The sequence below is a fragment of the Nomascus leucogenys genome, chromosome 6 (assembly GCF_006542625.1).
Source record: "Nomascus leucogenys isolate Asia chromosome 6, Asia_NLE_v1, whole genome shotgun sequence".
Lineage (NCBI taxonomy): Eukaryota > Metazoa > Chordata > Mammalia > Primates > Hylobatidae > Nomascus > Nomascus leucogenys.
Genome location: NC_044386.1, coordinates 96,007,527 through 96,023,954, shown reverse-complemented (window position 1 = coordinate 96,023,954; position 16,428 = coordinate 96,007,527). Strand labels below are relative to the sequence as shown.

At 34.5% G+C, this 16,428-nt stretch overlaps 1 protein-coding gene and 1 pseudogene across 9 annotated transcripts in view; both read left to right on the top strand.

The window, feature by feature from the left end:
• SCAPER (S-phase cyclin A associated protein in the ER) overlaps positions 1-16,428 on the top strand; it is a 562,100-nt gene that overhangs the window by 322,616 nt on the left and 223,056 nt on the right. For all 8 annotated transcript variants that reach the window (XM_030814840.1, XM_030814838.1, XM_030814836.1 and 5 more), the window contains one exon: positions 1,112-1,238. In XM_030814840.1, the coding sequence (XP_030670700.1) occupies positions 1,112-1,238 (127 nt within the window). The remainder of the gene's footprint in view (positions 1-1,111; positions 1,239-16,428) is intronic.
• On the top strand, positions 7,667-8,961 carry LOC101175914 (annotated as a pseudogene). The gene has a single exon (XR_004030572.1). The product of XR_004030572.1 is annotated as a eukaryotic translation initiation factor 4E pseudogene (transcript).

Sequence of the window (16,428 nt, the reverse complement as noted above, 5' to 3'; positions counted from 1 at the left end):
CAAGAGAGAGAAAGGAAAGGGTGGAGTTTTGAAGAGAGTGGGGAATGTATGAAGCAAACCTTTGTGGATAGTGGGAGAATGAACACCCTAGAGAGATTTAGTAAGATCTTGAATCAGTAGCCCTACCAGTATTTTGCATGGTCTGACTCCCCCCACCCCCCACCCCCACCAGGTTCAGAAATGGAAAAGTCTGCCAGTTGTTTTCATTAATCCAGCTAAAGAAATTAATGCATGCAAGACATTGAGAATGGTGCCTGGCCCATAGTAAGAGCTAAACAAACATTATTACCACTGCCGGAGTTTGTCTAAGAAGAGTAAAAAACAGAACAACAGAGAGGAAATGTAGGACATTTGCAAGAAAATGATTATAATGATGTACTGTGGAATCTACCACAGATAAAAATTTAAGACAACGGGGATGATATATAGGGGAAAAGTGGGGAGATCTGGTTAGCATCTATTAGTGGATTCTCAAGTAAATAAGTGGAAAGCAGAGGAGGGTTGCTCCAAGAGTGAGGTACCAGGTAGGGGCCACAAAGAAGTAATGCACACAGTGATCTGAATGAAGACTCTTACAGTCTAGGTATAATGTGGTATTTTTTGGTGAAAACCAAATAAGTGTTCTGTCGTCTAAGTAAATGATATGAGCAGTAGCAGACAATCCCCAAACTGCCTGTAAACAAACATTTGGAAGTTCAACATTCTGAGAGTTTATAAAGCTAATAATATTCGAAGATTTAAATCAAAATATAAAAACCTGCTCAGGTTCTTATGCTCATTTTCTCTGCTCTCATCCTCTCACCTTCTCCCCATTCCTGATTCTGTTCTAAGAATCATACAGAAACTAAAGGCATCAATTGCTTTAGCTAATCCTGTAGATTGATAATACTATCCTCTAGTTCTGTTTTGTGCCATGAAGAGTGAATTGGTGGTCTTGAATAAAAAATAACACCAGCTTTATTGGTTGTCTGTTTTTTTCTCCCCTCAGATGCTCTGTGAAGCATTTTCAAATCCAATACTGAAAGTAACTTGTGTTTCAAAATGTTTTGGGAAATGAAGTATTATAGTCTAATTCATTAATGTCATTCTTTCCTTTCATTGGGTATTAAAGGCTTCAGCGATTAGCCAAAGATCTTCTAAAACAACTACAAGTTCAAGACAGTGGTTCATGGGCAAACAATAAAGTGTCTGCTTTGGATCGGACCCTAGGAGAGATCACTAGAATACTGGAAAAAGAGGTGTGTAACTAATCTCTGGCTTTTGAACCTTAATCTTTGTGATCCTTTCTCACTATGACAGTACATAGAGCTATAAGGCAGACTCAGTATATACCTTTCTTCTGTGTTTTTTAAAGCTAGTCAATAATAGATGAATTTTTTATTTTACTTTTGTTCTTTTCAGTTGTTTAATTGAAGCTATTTTCAGGTTTTTTTTTTAATTGAAGTCCTCTTTAAGTCATGGTTTCCTCAGTCACGTTTTCCTCACACAAACAAACAAACTGAAATTATTTTGTCAGGAATCACAATAATAAAGATGTATGACTTTATGACAGAAAATAGAAAACTTTGAATTATAAAGCCTTATAAATCACAACCAGATTTCTACAAAACACCAGTATCCCCTGATTCCAACAGATTTGGCAGTTTTCTTTAATGACTTAGAATCATTAAATATCTCATTTATAGTTTAAATATTCTCAGTGATTTTTAAAGTATTTATTATTCACTATAGGAAAATGTTAAACGTACAAAGAAGAAATAAAACTTCCTGTAATAGCAACTGATAACATTTTATTATATCTTCTTCTAAACATTTTATTGGACTTTTTTATGTTATTTTATCATAAATTATCATGTCTTTAAAAATCTTTAATGGAATGAACATATCACATTTTACATAATGTATAATATTTAGGTCGTTTCTAATTTTCTATTTAAAGTAATGACTATTTTCATTTATTAGCTGTAGTTTTGGGGTTTTTGTTTTGTTTTGTTTTCTGGGTTTAAAGTTGTTATGTAATATTTTATATGTAGAAAAGAAATATTAATAAAAAATAATATGAATATAGTGAACAGCTATGAACTCACCACCCAATTTAGGAGTAAGATTGTTACCACTACATTTGTGTTTCCCAATATGATCCTTTCTCACTCCATTCATGATTCCTTTAAAGGGAATACTGTACAGAATTAAAGGTGTATCATTGTTTTTTAGAAATAGCTTTATTGCTTTATCACATAAATGTATTGTTAAATAATGTTACTTGGTTTTGACCTTTATAAAATATTGCACAATAGACCTACAATTATTTTTTCAGTCAAAGTTATGGTTCTAAGTTTTATTTAGCCTTATAAATATAGTTGTTTGTCATTGCTTTTCTCTGCTGTAGAGTAAGTCCTTAATTGTGTTAATACTACAATTTTTCAATCTGTTCTGACAATGGACATTTCAGTGTGTGTGTGTGTGTAAGAGAGAGAGAGTGCACGCAAGCATGGACAAACAGTGCTGCTCAAACATTCTTGTATCAAAGTAAATAAACAAGAACTTCTTTAAAGCTGGGAGTCTCAGGCTTTCGTCTACATCGGAATTGCCTAGAGAACTTGTTAAAACACAAGATTGCTGCCCTCCGCTCCTGCCCCGGATTTCTGATTAAGTAGGTTTAGGGTGGGTCTGGAGAATTTGTATTCCTAACAAGTTCCTAAGTCATATTGATGCTGCTAGTCCAAGGACCATATTTTGAGAATCACTGCTCTAGTCTAGGGCATATGCCTCAATGGTGGAATTGTGGGGTTCTCAGGCATATGAATGTCCAACTTTGCAAGATAGTGCTCAACTACATTTTGGCATCAGACAGTACAGTCGTCTGGAGGAATCGAAAGCTGCCTATTCAGTGTGGCATTGTGGCAGAGCTGTAAAGTCAGTTCTTGTGTGTAACACATCCCTTTCAGGATATCAGAGGTTCAGAAACTGGTAGTTGTCACACATTTGCTAGAATGCAGTATTTAAAGATTTAATGTGCTTTAGGAAAAATCTCTGATCTTTTAAAAAATTATTTATGTACTGATTATTTTTGTAAAGTATAGAGTACTTTGAATTAAAAGGCAATTGCTTGAAGACACTGCTACACGTATCTTATCTCATGAATATTGTTTTAGATTAAAGTAATAGAACTTTTGAGGAAAAGGCAAAATGATCTATATAAGAAAGGCATTCAGTATGAAAATTTACCTAAAGTTATTTCCTTCACAAAGGGGCAATTTACTGAAATACCACTGATTTCTTATAATTTGGGGAAGAAAAATGTTGTCTGGCTCCCAGTCTAAATGGTCTGTGTCAGGAACCTTGCTGTAAAGCTGTCCTCAGAGTATACACTGCAGGACCACCTAAGAGTTTAGACTTACCTACAATAAGATCCTTTTGCTACTTTTATAACTAAAATCCTTTTTACCTAGCCAAGACACACTCACTTTATGAAGACTTCTGTAGAGTAATACTGACATTTCAGTGTAATTCAGCTGATGATATTTATGATTTCAGTCTAGGAATTGTAAATAGCCATTCCTTTTTGTTTGGAAAACTGCCTGGAGTAACAAACTCATTAGAGCCAAAGCCAGGTACCCAGTGAAGGATATTTGAAGATAGTCTAGAAGTGACAAGGTAAGATGGTAGAACTTGGGCAAGTGTAAGCACTAATGGAGGAATGGTGAGAGATGAATCTTGAGGTCTATTTTTGCTTAATTTAGACCTCAAAACATGGATGCTTTCTACTATTGCTTGACACAGTGTTTCTTTAGATAATTTTTCTAAAGTTCTGAGAACTATTTTAGACCTAATGGGTTAAACTTGTTATGTATAGTAACGCTCTTATCATGGAAGGGGTCAGGAAACTGAGGAGACCTGGGTTTTGTAGTACTTACTATGCATTTCAGGTTCCTTCTGGTTTTTTGGGTTTTCTGATTTCATTCAGAAATTAAAAGTGTGTAAGCTTTTTTTATGTGTTATGCTTTAAAAAAATCTTAAGCCACTTCTGTTTACTAACATACTTTGGTCTAGGGTACTGGTACCAACTCTCCCAACAAAAACATCTGAAAATGCTGGGTGGGGAAGGAAGCAGTTTTCTTAAAAGCATCAAATAGCTAAGAAGAAATTAAGGAATTCCCAGTCCAAAGAAAAAGCAAGAATTTAGAAAGTCGTGCTTATAACTTAATTGCCCCTAAAAGCATGTGCCAGATTGGCAAATGTGGGTTGTGGTTTATAAACGTCATTGTGTAAGGTGATTAAAGTAAAAGTATAAGGGCTGCCTAGGTATGAGGTCTAATAGGAGATTTTTCCGATTTTCCTTTCATAAAGATAAGACCACGTTAACCTACTCCATCACATAATCATGAACCTTCTTATCCCACCCTCAGGACTATGAAGAAAGCACCTTTGGCACAATGCAGAATTTATACCCATAGTCTAAACCCTGGCATAGATTTGCTGCTCAAATTCACATCACCCGTATTATTTCAGGTGGTGAATTGAGTTTAAAGTTGTCCTATATTGATTTGTGGTGTCTTTAGGAATCAAGCAGAAGAGAATACAAATCCTCATTGGAAGAAGACACCTTCATTCTAGGCCTCAGATAGTTTCTGTTAAACAATTTTACAAGGACAAGTAGCCATAGTGAAAAGATAAGCCTGAAAGTAAATAAGTCATGATGAGTAAGCAGAAACTAGAACTGCAAGGCTATGTTATTACTAGTCACAGATTATAAAACTATGCTTGCTATCTTCTGAGGAAATAAAAGGTAAGCTTGAAAATTTCTATAGGAATGGACTTAGCAATAGTGACAGGTAATTCAGAACTGTCCTTCCACTGATGACAATAAAACTAGATAAAATATGAAATAAAACTGAACTGCAAGCAGAGTAGTGAATAATTACTGGGCCAAGATCCAGAAATTTGGCATTTTGGGACTAGGTACCGTTGATGATCCAAAAGAAGTGGACATGAGTTTGATTAGTACTTTTGAGATTGTTTGCAGGACTGGTGAGAAAAAAAAAATGTTGGCATCTAGGACAATCAATGGTAGGGACTATGGCAAAAAAAAACTCATGTTTTGGTTTGGGATCTTAAAGGACTGTACAAGGAAAAAGAGTAGACAGGAAGTACACCAGTCATTACACAGACAGCTCAGTTTCAAATCATGTTAGGTGGCTGGGAAAATCCAAATCACTGAAAAAAGATTAAAATGATCCTAAATTGCTAATACCCCAGGTGGCTAACAGAAGCAGTTGGAAAATTTATTTTAGAGAAAGATAATAGCAACCTAAGTCTCAAATTATCTCAACAAAATAAATTTCAAATGCAGTGTTTGGCACAGTAAGATAATTAAGCATACAAAGGGACAAGACAAAGACAACATGCATAAAAACCAGTAGAAACAGACCTACAGATGCTCCAGAACTATGCTTACGATTATTGAAGATATAAATATTAATTATTTTTAAAGATGTATAGCACATTTGAGAAAAAATCAGAATTTGAGAACTGAACATTTTAGTAATAAAAATTACAAAAATTATAGATGAGGTAACAGTAGAATAAACCAAGCACTGGAAGATAGATCATAAGAAAGAATCCAGACTGAGCATGGAGAGAAAAAGATATGGAAAATGAAAAGAAGAGTATGAAAAGGATATAATATATGGTGAAAATGTCTAATTTATGTATAATTAGAGCTCCAAAAGGAGAAGAGAGAAGTATTTGAAGTAATAATCATTTAGAACTTTCCAAAACTTACAAATCAATTTACAGATTCAAGAAGCCCAATGATGCCCAACCAGGGTAAATGAAAAGAAATCCACGTTCACAAACGTCACAGTGAAATTAAAGAAAGTAAAATTATAAACCAATCTCATTCATAAATGTGGATTCAGAATTCCTAAACAAAATTTTAGCAAACTGAATCATGCAATATCTAATAAGGATAATATATCACAACAAAGTTGGATTTATTCAAGATATTTAAGTTTGCTTTAACATTGGAAAATTATGATCTATCATATTAACAGAAGAAAAGAAAAAATATCATCTCAAAAGACACAATGAAAGCGTTTGGTAAGTTCAGCATCAATTAATGATAAAGATTCATAGTAAACCAGGAACAGAATGGAATTTCCTTAATCTGACAAATTGAATCTACCAAAAAAATTATAGCAAAATAATATTTACTGGTGAAATGTTGAAAATTTTCACTTCGAAATTGTGTACAAAAAAAGAATATTTGCTGTCAACACATCTGTTTAAAATGGGGGTTCTAACTAGTGGAAAAATAAATAAATAAAAGTTGTAAGATTTGAGAGAAAAAGTGAAATAGTCATTGTTAGCAAATGATATGTTATATATAGAAAATTTAAAATAATTTACAGGTAAATATTAGCACAAATAAGTTAGATTATCAAGGGTACTAGACAATGGGCAGTATATAGAAATCAATTATATTTATATATTATCAAAATGTTAAATATCTAGGAGTAAATCTATAATGTTTATGGATTGGAAAACTCACTATAGTATATTTTTCTTTTCTGCCCAGACTTATTTGTAGAGTCAGTGAAATCTCATTTAAAAGTCCAACACTTTAGTCTTTGGAAATTCTAAAACACTATTTAGAATTTCTAAAGAACAATATATAGACACAGATTCTAAAATATGGAATTTCAAAGATCCAATGAAACAGTATGCAAAACCCTGTTGAAAAAGAACAATATGACCAGCACTTTGCAAGGCTGAGGCGGGTGGATCACTTGATGACAGGAGTTCAAGACCAGCCTGGCCAACATGGCGAAATCCCGTCTCTACTAAAAATAAAAAAAATTAGGCAGGTGTGGTGGTGGGCACCTGTAATCACAGCTACTTGGGAGTCTGAGACAGGAGAATCACTCAAACTCAGGAGTCAGAAGTTGCAGTGAGCCAAGATCGCGCCATTGCACTCCAGCCTGGGCGAGAGTGAGACTTGTAGCTCAGGGAAAAGGAACAATATGGGAAGATTTGCTCTACCAAGTATAAACACTTTTTATAAAGCCACAGTAATTAGGATAGTGTTCTATTGGAGATAAGACGGAGAAAAATAAGAATGGAACATAATTGAATTCATAAACAGTGCCATTTGTATATATATATATGCTTGATCTGTGACATATGAGGTACTTGTCTATGCACATATGGAAAAAGGAAGCACCACAAAACATTGTGGGAAAGTATGCTCTATTTAGTGAATAAAGGCTATAATGATTGAATATCCTTGTTTTTTAAAAAATGTTACTTCTATCTCACATCATAAACAAAAAATTGATTCCAGATGGATCTAAATATGAAAAGAAAAAACTAATTTTTAGAAGATAATATAGACTAATCTCTTCTTTACCTCGGAGTTTTACCTGGACAAGAAAATGACACAAAAGAAATTAACAATAAAGGGAAACTTGATAAATTGGGCTGCACTGAAAATAAGAACTTTTGTTCATCAAAAGACACCAGGAAGAGAGTAACAAGATAAGCAATAGGAGGGAAGAATATTTTACATATATATAATCAACAAAAGAGTGGCATCCAGAGTATATAAGGAATTCCTACAAATTAATGAGATACAAAAACAAACTAAACCGGTGCGATCAGATCGATCTAAGATGGCGACTGTCGAACCGGAAACCACCCCTACTCCTAATCCCCCGACTACAGAAGAGGAGAAAACTGAATCTAATCAGGAGATTGCTAACCCAGAACACTATATTAAACATCCCCTACAGAACAGATGGGCACTCTGGTTTTTTAAAAATGATAAAAGCAAAACTAGGCAAGCAAACCTGCGGCTGATCTGTTGAAGACTTTTGGGCTCTGTACAACCATATCCAGTTGTCTAGTAATTTAATGCCTGGCTGTGACTACTCACTTTTTAAGGATGGTATTGAGCCTATGTGGGAAGATGAGAAAAACAAACGGGGAGGACGATGGCTAATTACATTGAACAAACAGCAGAGACGAAGTGACCTCGATCGCTTTTGGCTAGAGACACTTCTGTGCCTTATTGGAGAATCTTTTGATGACTACAGTGATGATGTATGTGGCGCTGTTGTTAATGTTAGAGCTAAAGGTGATAAGATAGCAATATGGACTACTGAATGTGAAAACAGAGAAGCTGTTACACATATAGGGAGGGTATACAAGGAAAGGTTAGGACTTCCTCCAAAGATAGTGATTGGTTATCAGTCCCATGCAGACACAGCTACTAAGAGCGGCTCCACCACTAAAAATAGGTTTGTTGTTTAAGAAGACACCTTCTGAGTATTCTCATAGGAGACTGCATCAAGCAATCGAGATTTGGGAGCTGAACCAAAGCCTCTTCAAAAAGCAGAGTGGACTGCATTTAAATTTGATTTCCATCTAAATGTTTCTAAGATATAAGAGAAGTCTCATTCGCCTTTGTCTTGTACTTCTGTGTTCATTTTTTTTTTTTTTTCTTTTTGGCTAGAGTTTCCACTATCCCAATCAAAGAATTACAGTACACATCCCCAGAATCCATAAATGTGTTCCTGGCTCACTCTGTAATAGTTCAGTAGAATTACCATTAATTACATACAGATTTTACCTATTCACAATAGTCAAAAAACAACTTGGCATTTCTATACTTTACAGGAAAAAAAATTCTGTTGTTCCATTGTATGCAGGAGCATATTTTGCTGGTTTGAAAGATTATGATGCATACAGTTTTCTAGCAATTTTCTTTGTTTCTTTTTACAGCATTGTCTTTGCTGTACTCTTGCTGATGGCTGCTAGATTTTAATTTATTTGTTTCCCTACTTGATATTAGTGATTTCTGATTTCAGTTTTTCATTTGTTTTGCTTTTGTTCTTTTCCTCATGTAACATTGGTGAAGGATCCAGGAATATGACACAAAGGTGGAATAAACATTAATTTTGTGCAAAAAAAAAAAAACAAACTAAACCAGTAGGATAATGGTCAAGAGGATAGGAATTCTGAAAGAAATCCAAATAGCTAAAAAATAAATATGAAGATAGTCAACCTCTTTAATAATCAGGACAATTCAAATTAAAAATTGAATGTGATAATGTGATTCACTTATCAGAATGACAAAAATTAGATTGAAAATACCAAGTATTGGCAAAGAACTAGAGCAATGGGAACATACAGACAATGTTCGTGACAACATAAGTTGAGCCTACCATGTAGCAAACAGTCTACTGTTGTCTACCAAATTTGTAGACGTGTATCATATTTCACTTTTAGGTATATACTCTGGAAAGCAATGCATATATCCACCAGGCAAGATATACACAAATGTTCAATGGCAGCGTTGTTTATAATCACCACATATGGAAAATAGTGCAAGAATACATCAACAGCTGGAGATACAAATTATGGTATGTTCATATAATGGACTATTATTCAACATAAAAATGAATGAACTACATCTGTGGATAACAATATGGATGTATCTCACAAACTCTTTTTAGTGAAACAAGTCACCAAAAAATATATATACTGTTACAATTCCAGTCATGTAAAGTTCAAGAAAAGACAGAAGGACTTATATTGTTTTGGAATATACACATAGGCGGTAAAACTATAAATAAAATAGAAAAAGAAATTTCCTAAAAATCAGGATCGTGATTGTTCAGAGAGAAGGGTGAGATGTGTGATCAGAAAGAGTCATATAGGTAGCTTCTTTAGTGGCTTCTTCTAGTTTTCTTTTTCTTGACTGGATACTGGTTACACAGTGTTCAAATTAAAATTATTATTTATTTTGTACATACATGTTTGCTAATTTTTCTGACTTTTCTGTATGTTTACGTTTAATAATAAAATTAATTTTTAGAATTTAAGGTAAAGTAAATTGCTCCAAATAAAAGAATTTTTTATTGAAGAAATGTTCAATTATTTCAAAATTGAAGAAATGTTTTTTTAAGAAATGTTCAATTATTTCAAAAAAGAGTTTAAAAAATACTCTTATATGTGCAAAAGCATTTTCCTTATTCTTACCACTGTATTAAATTCGGTCCAAGTGAATGTGATCTGTTTTTGCATTGACTTTTCTCATTACTTTGTGATGATAAGCATTACATTTAAGTTTGGATAGTAACAGCATCCCAGAAGCTTTTCTGTGGTTTATCAGTAACATGAGACATGTGTATGCTGTTACTATAAGTAAACAGTTTAAGCAGATGGATTGGACATGGAGTTTGTCCAATTGCCTTTCCTGACTTTATAGAATCCTGCCAAATTTAAATAGAGATTCAGCTGTGATTCTTTCGAATCTGAGTAAGCAAACCACATAGCTGGCAACATTGATGATTTGAAGTGAATTGAGATATGTGAAATCACAATTTACATTATAATACCTATAGCAAACCATGCCATGCTTTGGTATTTTCAAAACTTACCTTGTAAAATTCCATTCACAGATACCTGTATAAGGTAGAAAGGTAGAAACTCTTCCCTACCATTTTCCTCTTTTTGCCAACTGTTGTGACTATGTAACACATGCCTAGGCTCAGAGAGAGAAATCAGTAAGCCTTAAGAGCTTTTTCAACCTAATCATATTCAGAAAACTGTGTTCAGATCCTGCTAGACACTGCCCATCTTCCAAACCCCATTGTTCTGCTTCTCTTATTTTCAGCTGGAATTCTTCAGCTGAAGAAATGGAAAGCATTCAATACTAGGAATCTCTTTTGATCCCTTCACTATGTTCTTAGCTTACATAGTTGTTTCCTCATTGCAGCTGATACATAACTGAATCTAGCTGGTATGACACTCATATTTTGTCAGAAGGTGACAAGTATATAGCCCAAAGTAAAATGAAGATGTTTTTCAGACGTTTTTCAGCTAGCTTCCCTTGGAAGACTACTATAAAGAAAAATTGAATTGTTATTTCATGAATATGACAGATTTAACTTATAAATGGTTTGTATTTTTTAAAAAGAAACAACAAAAGCAGGTGTTGAGAGAAGGAGAATTTACTGGAAATGGGCATAAGGAAATTTCTAGGGTGATTAAAAAGTGTTCTGTATTTTGTTTTGGGTGGTGCTTAGATAGTTGTGAGCAGTAGTCAAATGTCATCAAACTGAGTGTATAAGCATTCCTTTTTCTCCACAACCTCACCAGCATCTGTTATTTTTTGACATTTTAATCATAGCCATTCTGACTATGTGAGATGATATCTTATGGTGGTTTTGATTTGCATTTCTCTAATGATCAGTGATGTGGAACTTTTTAAAAAATGATTGTTGGCTGCCTGTATGTCTTCTTTAGAAAAGTGTCTGTTCTTGTCCTTTGCCCACTTTTTAATGGGGTTATTGGTTTTTATCTTGTAAATTTAAGTTCCTTATAAAAAAAAAGTTCCTTATAGATGCCAGGTATTAGGCCTTTGTTGGATGCATAGTTTGCAAAAGTTTTCTCCCATTCTGTAGGTTATCTATTTACTCTCTTGATAGTTTCTTTTTCTGTGCAATAGCTCTTCAGTTTAATGAGATACCATTTGTCAGTTTTTGCTTTTGTTGCAATTGCTTTCAGTGTCTTCATCATAAGATCTTTGCCTGTGTCCTGAATGGTATCGCCTAGGTTGTCTTCCACGGTTTTTAGTTTTGGATTTTACATTGAAGTCTTTAATAAATCTTGAGTTAATTTTTGTACCTGGTGTAAGGAAAGGGTCCAGTTTAAATCTTCTATATATGGCTAGCCAGGTATTGCATCACTATTCACTGAATAGGGAATCCTTTCCCCATTGCTTGTTTTTGTCAGGTTTGTCGAAGATCAGATAGTTGTAGGAATGTGGCCTTATTTCTGGGTTCTGTATTCTGTTCCATTGGTCTATGTGTCTGTTTTTGTACCAGTACCATGCTGTTTTGGTTACCGTAGCCCTGTAATATAGTTTGAAGTTGGGTAGCGTGATGCCTCCAGCTTTCTTCTTTTTGTTTTGGATTGCCTTAGCTATTTTGGCTCTTGTCTGCTTCCATATGAATTAAAAAAAATTTTTTTTTTAGTTCTGTGAAGAATATCAATGATAGTTTAATGGGAATAGCATTGAATCTAACAAATTGCTTTGGGCAGTATGGCCATTTTAATGATATTGAGTCTTCTTATCCATGAGCATGGAGTGTTTTTCCATTTGTTTTTATCATCTCTAATTTCTTCAAGCAGTGGTTTGTAGTTCTCCTTGTAGAGATCTTTTACCTCCCTAGTTGACTGTATTGCTAGGTATTTTATTCTTTTTGTGGCAATATGGAATGGGAATTTGTTCCTGATTTGCCTCTTCGCTTGACTGTTGTTGGTGTGTAGGAATGCTAGTGATTTTTGCACATTGATTTTGTATCATGAGACTTTGCTGAAGTTGTTTATCAGCTTAAGCTTTTGGACTGAGACGATGGGGTTTTCTAGATACAGGATCGTGTCATCTGCAAACAAGGATAGTTTGACTTCCTCCCTTTCTATTTGGATATCCTTTATTTCTTTCTCTTGCCTGATTGCCCTGGCCAGGACTTCCAATACTATGTTGAATAGGAGTGGTGAGAGAAGACATCCTTGTCTTGTGCCGGCTTTCAAGGATAATGTTTCCAGCTTTTGCCCAGTCAGTATGATGTTGGCTGTGGGTTTGTCATAGATGGCTCTTATTATTTTGAGGTATGTTATTTTAATACTTACTTTATTGAGAGTTTTTAACATGAAGGGATGTTGAATTTTATCAAAAGCCTTCTCTGTCTCTATTGAGATAATCATGTGGTTTTTTTGTCTTTAGTTCTGTTTATGTGAGGAATCACATTATTGATTTGCATATGTTGAACCAACCTTCCATCCCAGAGATGAGACCTACTTCATCATGGTGGATAAGCTTTTTGATGTGCTGCTAGATTTGATTGCCAGTATTTTGTTGAGAATTTTGCATTGATGTTCTTCAAGGATATTGGCCTGAAGTTTTCTTTGTTGTATCTCTTCCAGGTTTTGGTATCAGGATAATGCTGACCTCATAGAATGAGTTAGGAGGGCAGTCCCTCCTCAATTTTTTGGAATAGTTTCAGTAGGAATAGTACCAGCTCTTCTTTGTATACCTGATAGACTTCAGCTGCGAATCCTTCTGATCCTGGGCTTTTTTTTGGTTGAGTGGCTATTTATTACTGCATCCATTTCAGAGCCCATTATTGGTCTGTTCAGGAATTCATTGTCTTCCTGGTTCAGTCTTGGGAGGGTGTATGTGTCCAGGAATTTATCCACTTCTAGATTTTCTAGTTTATATGCATAGAGGTATTCATAATATTCTCCCATTGTTGCTTATATTTCTGTGGGTTCAGTGGTATTTTCTATTATGATTATGTAAACTAACTATTTTTGGACTGTTTAAAAATGTATCTTTGACACCTCTTGCCTTATGTAATACAGTACACAGATACTTACTTGCACAAAATAATGAAAACTATGAAGGCAAAAACCTCAGTGACTACTAATTGAGAAATAGGACATTGTCAGCATCCCAGAACCCTTTTGTCTGCTCCTGTTTATTTTGCTAATCACACTCCTTTCTCTGCATTTTATGATAAACTACTAATTTGACTTTTAAGAAGCGACTTCCTTCTCTTTATGGTTTTATCACTTAAGGGTCTGTTTCTAAACACCATGTTAATTAAACATGTCTAGTTTTGAACTTCATGTAAGTGGAATCCTACTGTATGTATTTTGATGGCTTCCTTCTATCAAATTTACATTTTTGAGAATTTATATTGTACAGTTTTATTTCCATTACTGTATAGTGTGCCATTGTATGAATTTGTCATAGTGGTATTTATTCATTCCACTGTTGATGGGCATTTGGATTATTTTTATGAAAAATGTGCCTGTAAGCATGTATCCTGGTATTTGTGCAAAAATTTCTCTAGCAAGCAGAGTTCCTGGGTCATAATATATGTCTCTCTTTATCTTTTCTTGATAATGCTAAATAGTTTTCCAAAGAAATTGTACCAATTTGCATTTCTACCAGCAGTATATAAAAGTCTTGTTGCTTCCTTTCTTTCTAGCACTTGTTATTATCAGACATTTTGATTTTTGCTACTCTTGTAGGTAGACAGTGCTATCTTGCCAAGATTTTAATGTGCATTTGTTTTTTGGCAGATAGGTTGAGGCACCTTTTCATATTTATTGGCCATTTGGGTTTCTTCTTTTGTGATATGCCTGTTCAAATCTTTTGCACATTTTTCTACTGATTGTTAGAATTTCCTGTGTGTTCTGGACACTAGTCCTAGGTTGTTCAAATATATTAAACATATCTACTCCTGTTACTGAGCTGTGTTTTTATTGTGTTTTGGTTCTTTCGATGAACAAAAGTTCTTAATATTAGTATGTCAGATTTATCAATATTATCTTTTATAAAGGTTGTTTTTGCTCTCCTTTAAAATATCCCATCCCAAAGTTAAGAAGATATTCTCCTATATTCTTGAGGTTTTACTTTTAGTTTCTTGTCCATTTGGTATTAATTTTTTTTTTTTTTTTTTTTTTGAGATGAAGTTTTGCTCTTGTTGCCCAGGCTATAGTGCAATGGTGCAATCTTAGCTCACTGCAACCTCCGCCTCCTAGGTTCAAGCGATTCTCCTGCCTCAGCCTCCAGAGTATCTGGGGGATTATAGGCACCCACCACCACACCCAGTTAATTTTTTGTATTTTTGGTAGAGATGGGGATCACCATGTTGGCCAGGCGGGTTTCGAACTCCTAACCTCAGGTGATCCACCTGCCTTGGCCTCCCAAAGTGCTGGGATTGCAGGCCTGAGCCACCGCACCTGGCCTCTGCCTCATATTAAAAAAAAAAAAAACTAATACTAGGAGGCGAAGTTTACAGGGAAGCAAAGGTTTCAGTGAGCCGAGATTGAGCCATTACGCTCCACCCTGGGCAAAAGGAGCGAAACATGAGGTAGAGACTTCATTTTGTTTTTCTTGCCCTTATAGATGCATAATTTCTTGAGTGTCGTTTATTGAAAAGACCAGTTTTAATAACTGTATTGTACCTACACACTGTGATTAACCACCCTTCCCTAAAACAGTGCTAAGAAAAGTTACTCAAAGCTGGTAAAATAGCACACTTCCCTCAAGTATCGGTTTTATTAAAACATTTCAGGGAACAAAAACATTTAAAAAAATTTTTATACTCCTAAGTTTTTGTCCATACCTGTGCAAAAGATACTAAAAATATCTCTTGAAGAAAGGTGGTATATAAAATACTTTATGGTAAAATAATTTTTAAAGAAAATTTCAACCAGGCATGTCAATTATTACAATAGGTAAGAAATATCATGAAAATAATATTTGAGAGCCAGAAGTAGGACCATTAATTATTTAATCTTAATTTTAAGTAAATAAATTAGAAACTCTTTTGGCCCAGCATGTGACATTGAGTGATTTTTTTTCTCAGTAAGCAGATGTGCTTATTGAGGTTTCTGCTTACAGCAGCCTGATAGTATTCCATCATGCTAACTCTCTGGCTATATTCTACTCTAAGCTCACTTTAGTGATTGATTGCCTCACGCAGTGAGTAAATACTTACTGTTTTTAACCACATTTATGTAAGTCTGGGTTCTCGGAAATAATGACACTAAAAAAAAATGAGAGAAATTGCCCGTGTATGGATCTTGATGCTAGCTGTCTTCAGTTCAGCTCAGTTCTTTTAAATTAGTAGACTCCATGGCAGATACCCTGTGTATTAACTAATGCAGGTAGAAAACTCATTTCTCCTTAATATAATACACTATTATCTAGTTATGATAAACGTGGGCCATATGGAAAAAATTGAGAAGTCTTGAAGGTATTTCTTTCTAGTGCTAGGTGTACATCCCCCAGCCCTGCATCCCTGGGAATTCACTTTTCTATGATACTACAAAGTCGTAAATGGATACTTGGAGAACTGTACTCTAGAATAAATTAAATCATTTAGCTTATTTTCTATTCCATTCCCAGGAACTATGAAGAAACAGGATTGTTGAAAGTGATGATGTGGGTTGGATTTGGATCATCATTGGGAAGGTATTTAGGGAAGCAGTTAAGAGCAATGTTAAAAGCGTGGACCTAGAACTTACTGTTTTGTTATTGTGTGACTCTGGACAAGTTAATTAATTTCTCTGGGTGTCCGTTTCCTTATCAGTAAAATATAAGATTTTGACACATCCCGAAGAATTGTGTGGCTATTAAATGAAATATTGCAATCAATAGGCAGTCAGCAAGTGTTGAAACAATATAATGCACCTGTTAAGAGCACAGCCTTTCTAGTTACGGGCCTGAATTCAAATTCCAAATAGATCATGTAGTAGCTCTGTGAGTTCACCAAGGTTTTATTAACCTTTGTAAGTTTCAGTTTCTTCCTTTGAAAAGTAGGATAGGATTACTCCCTTCAA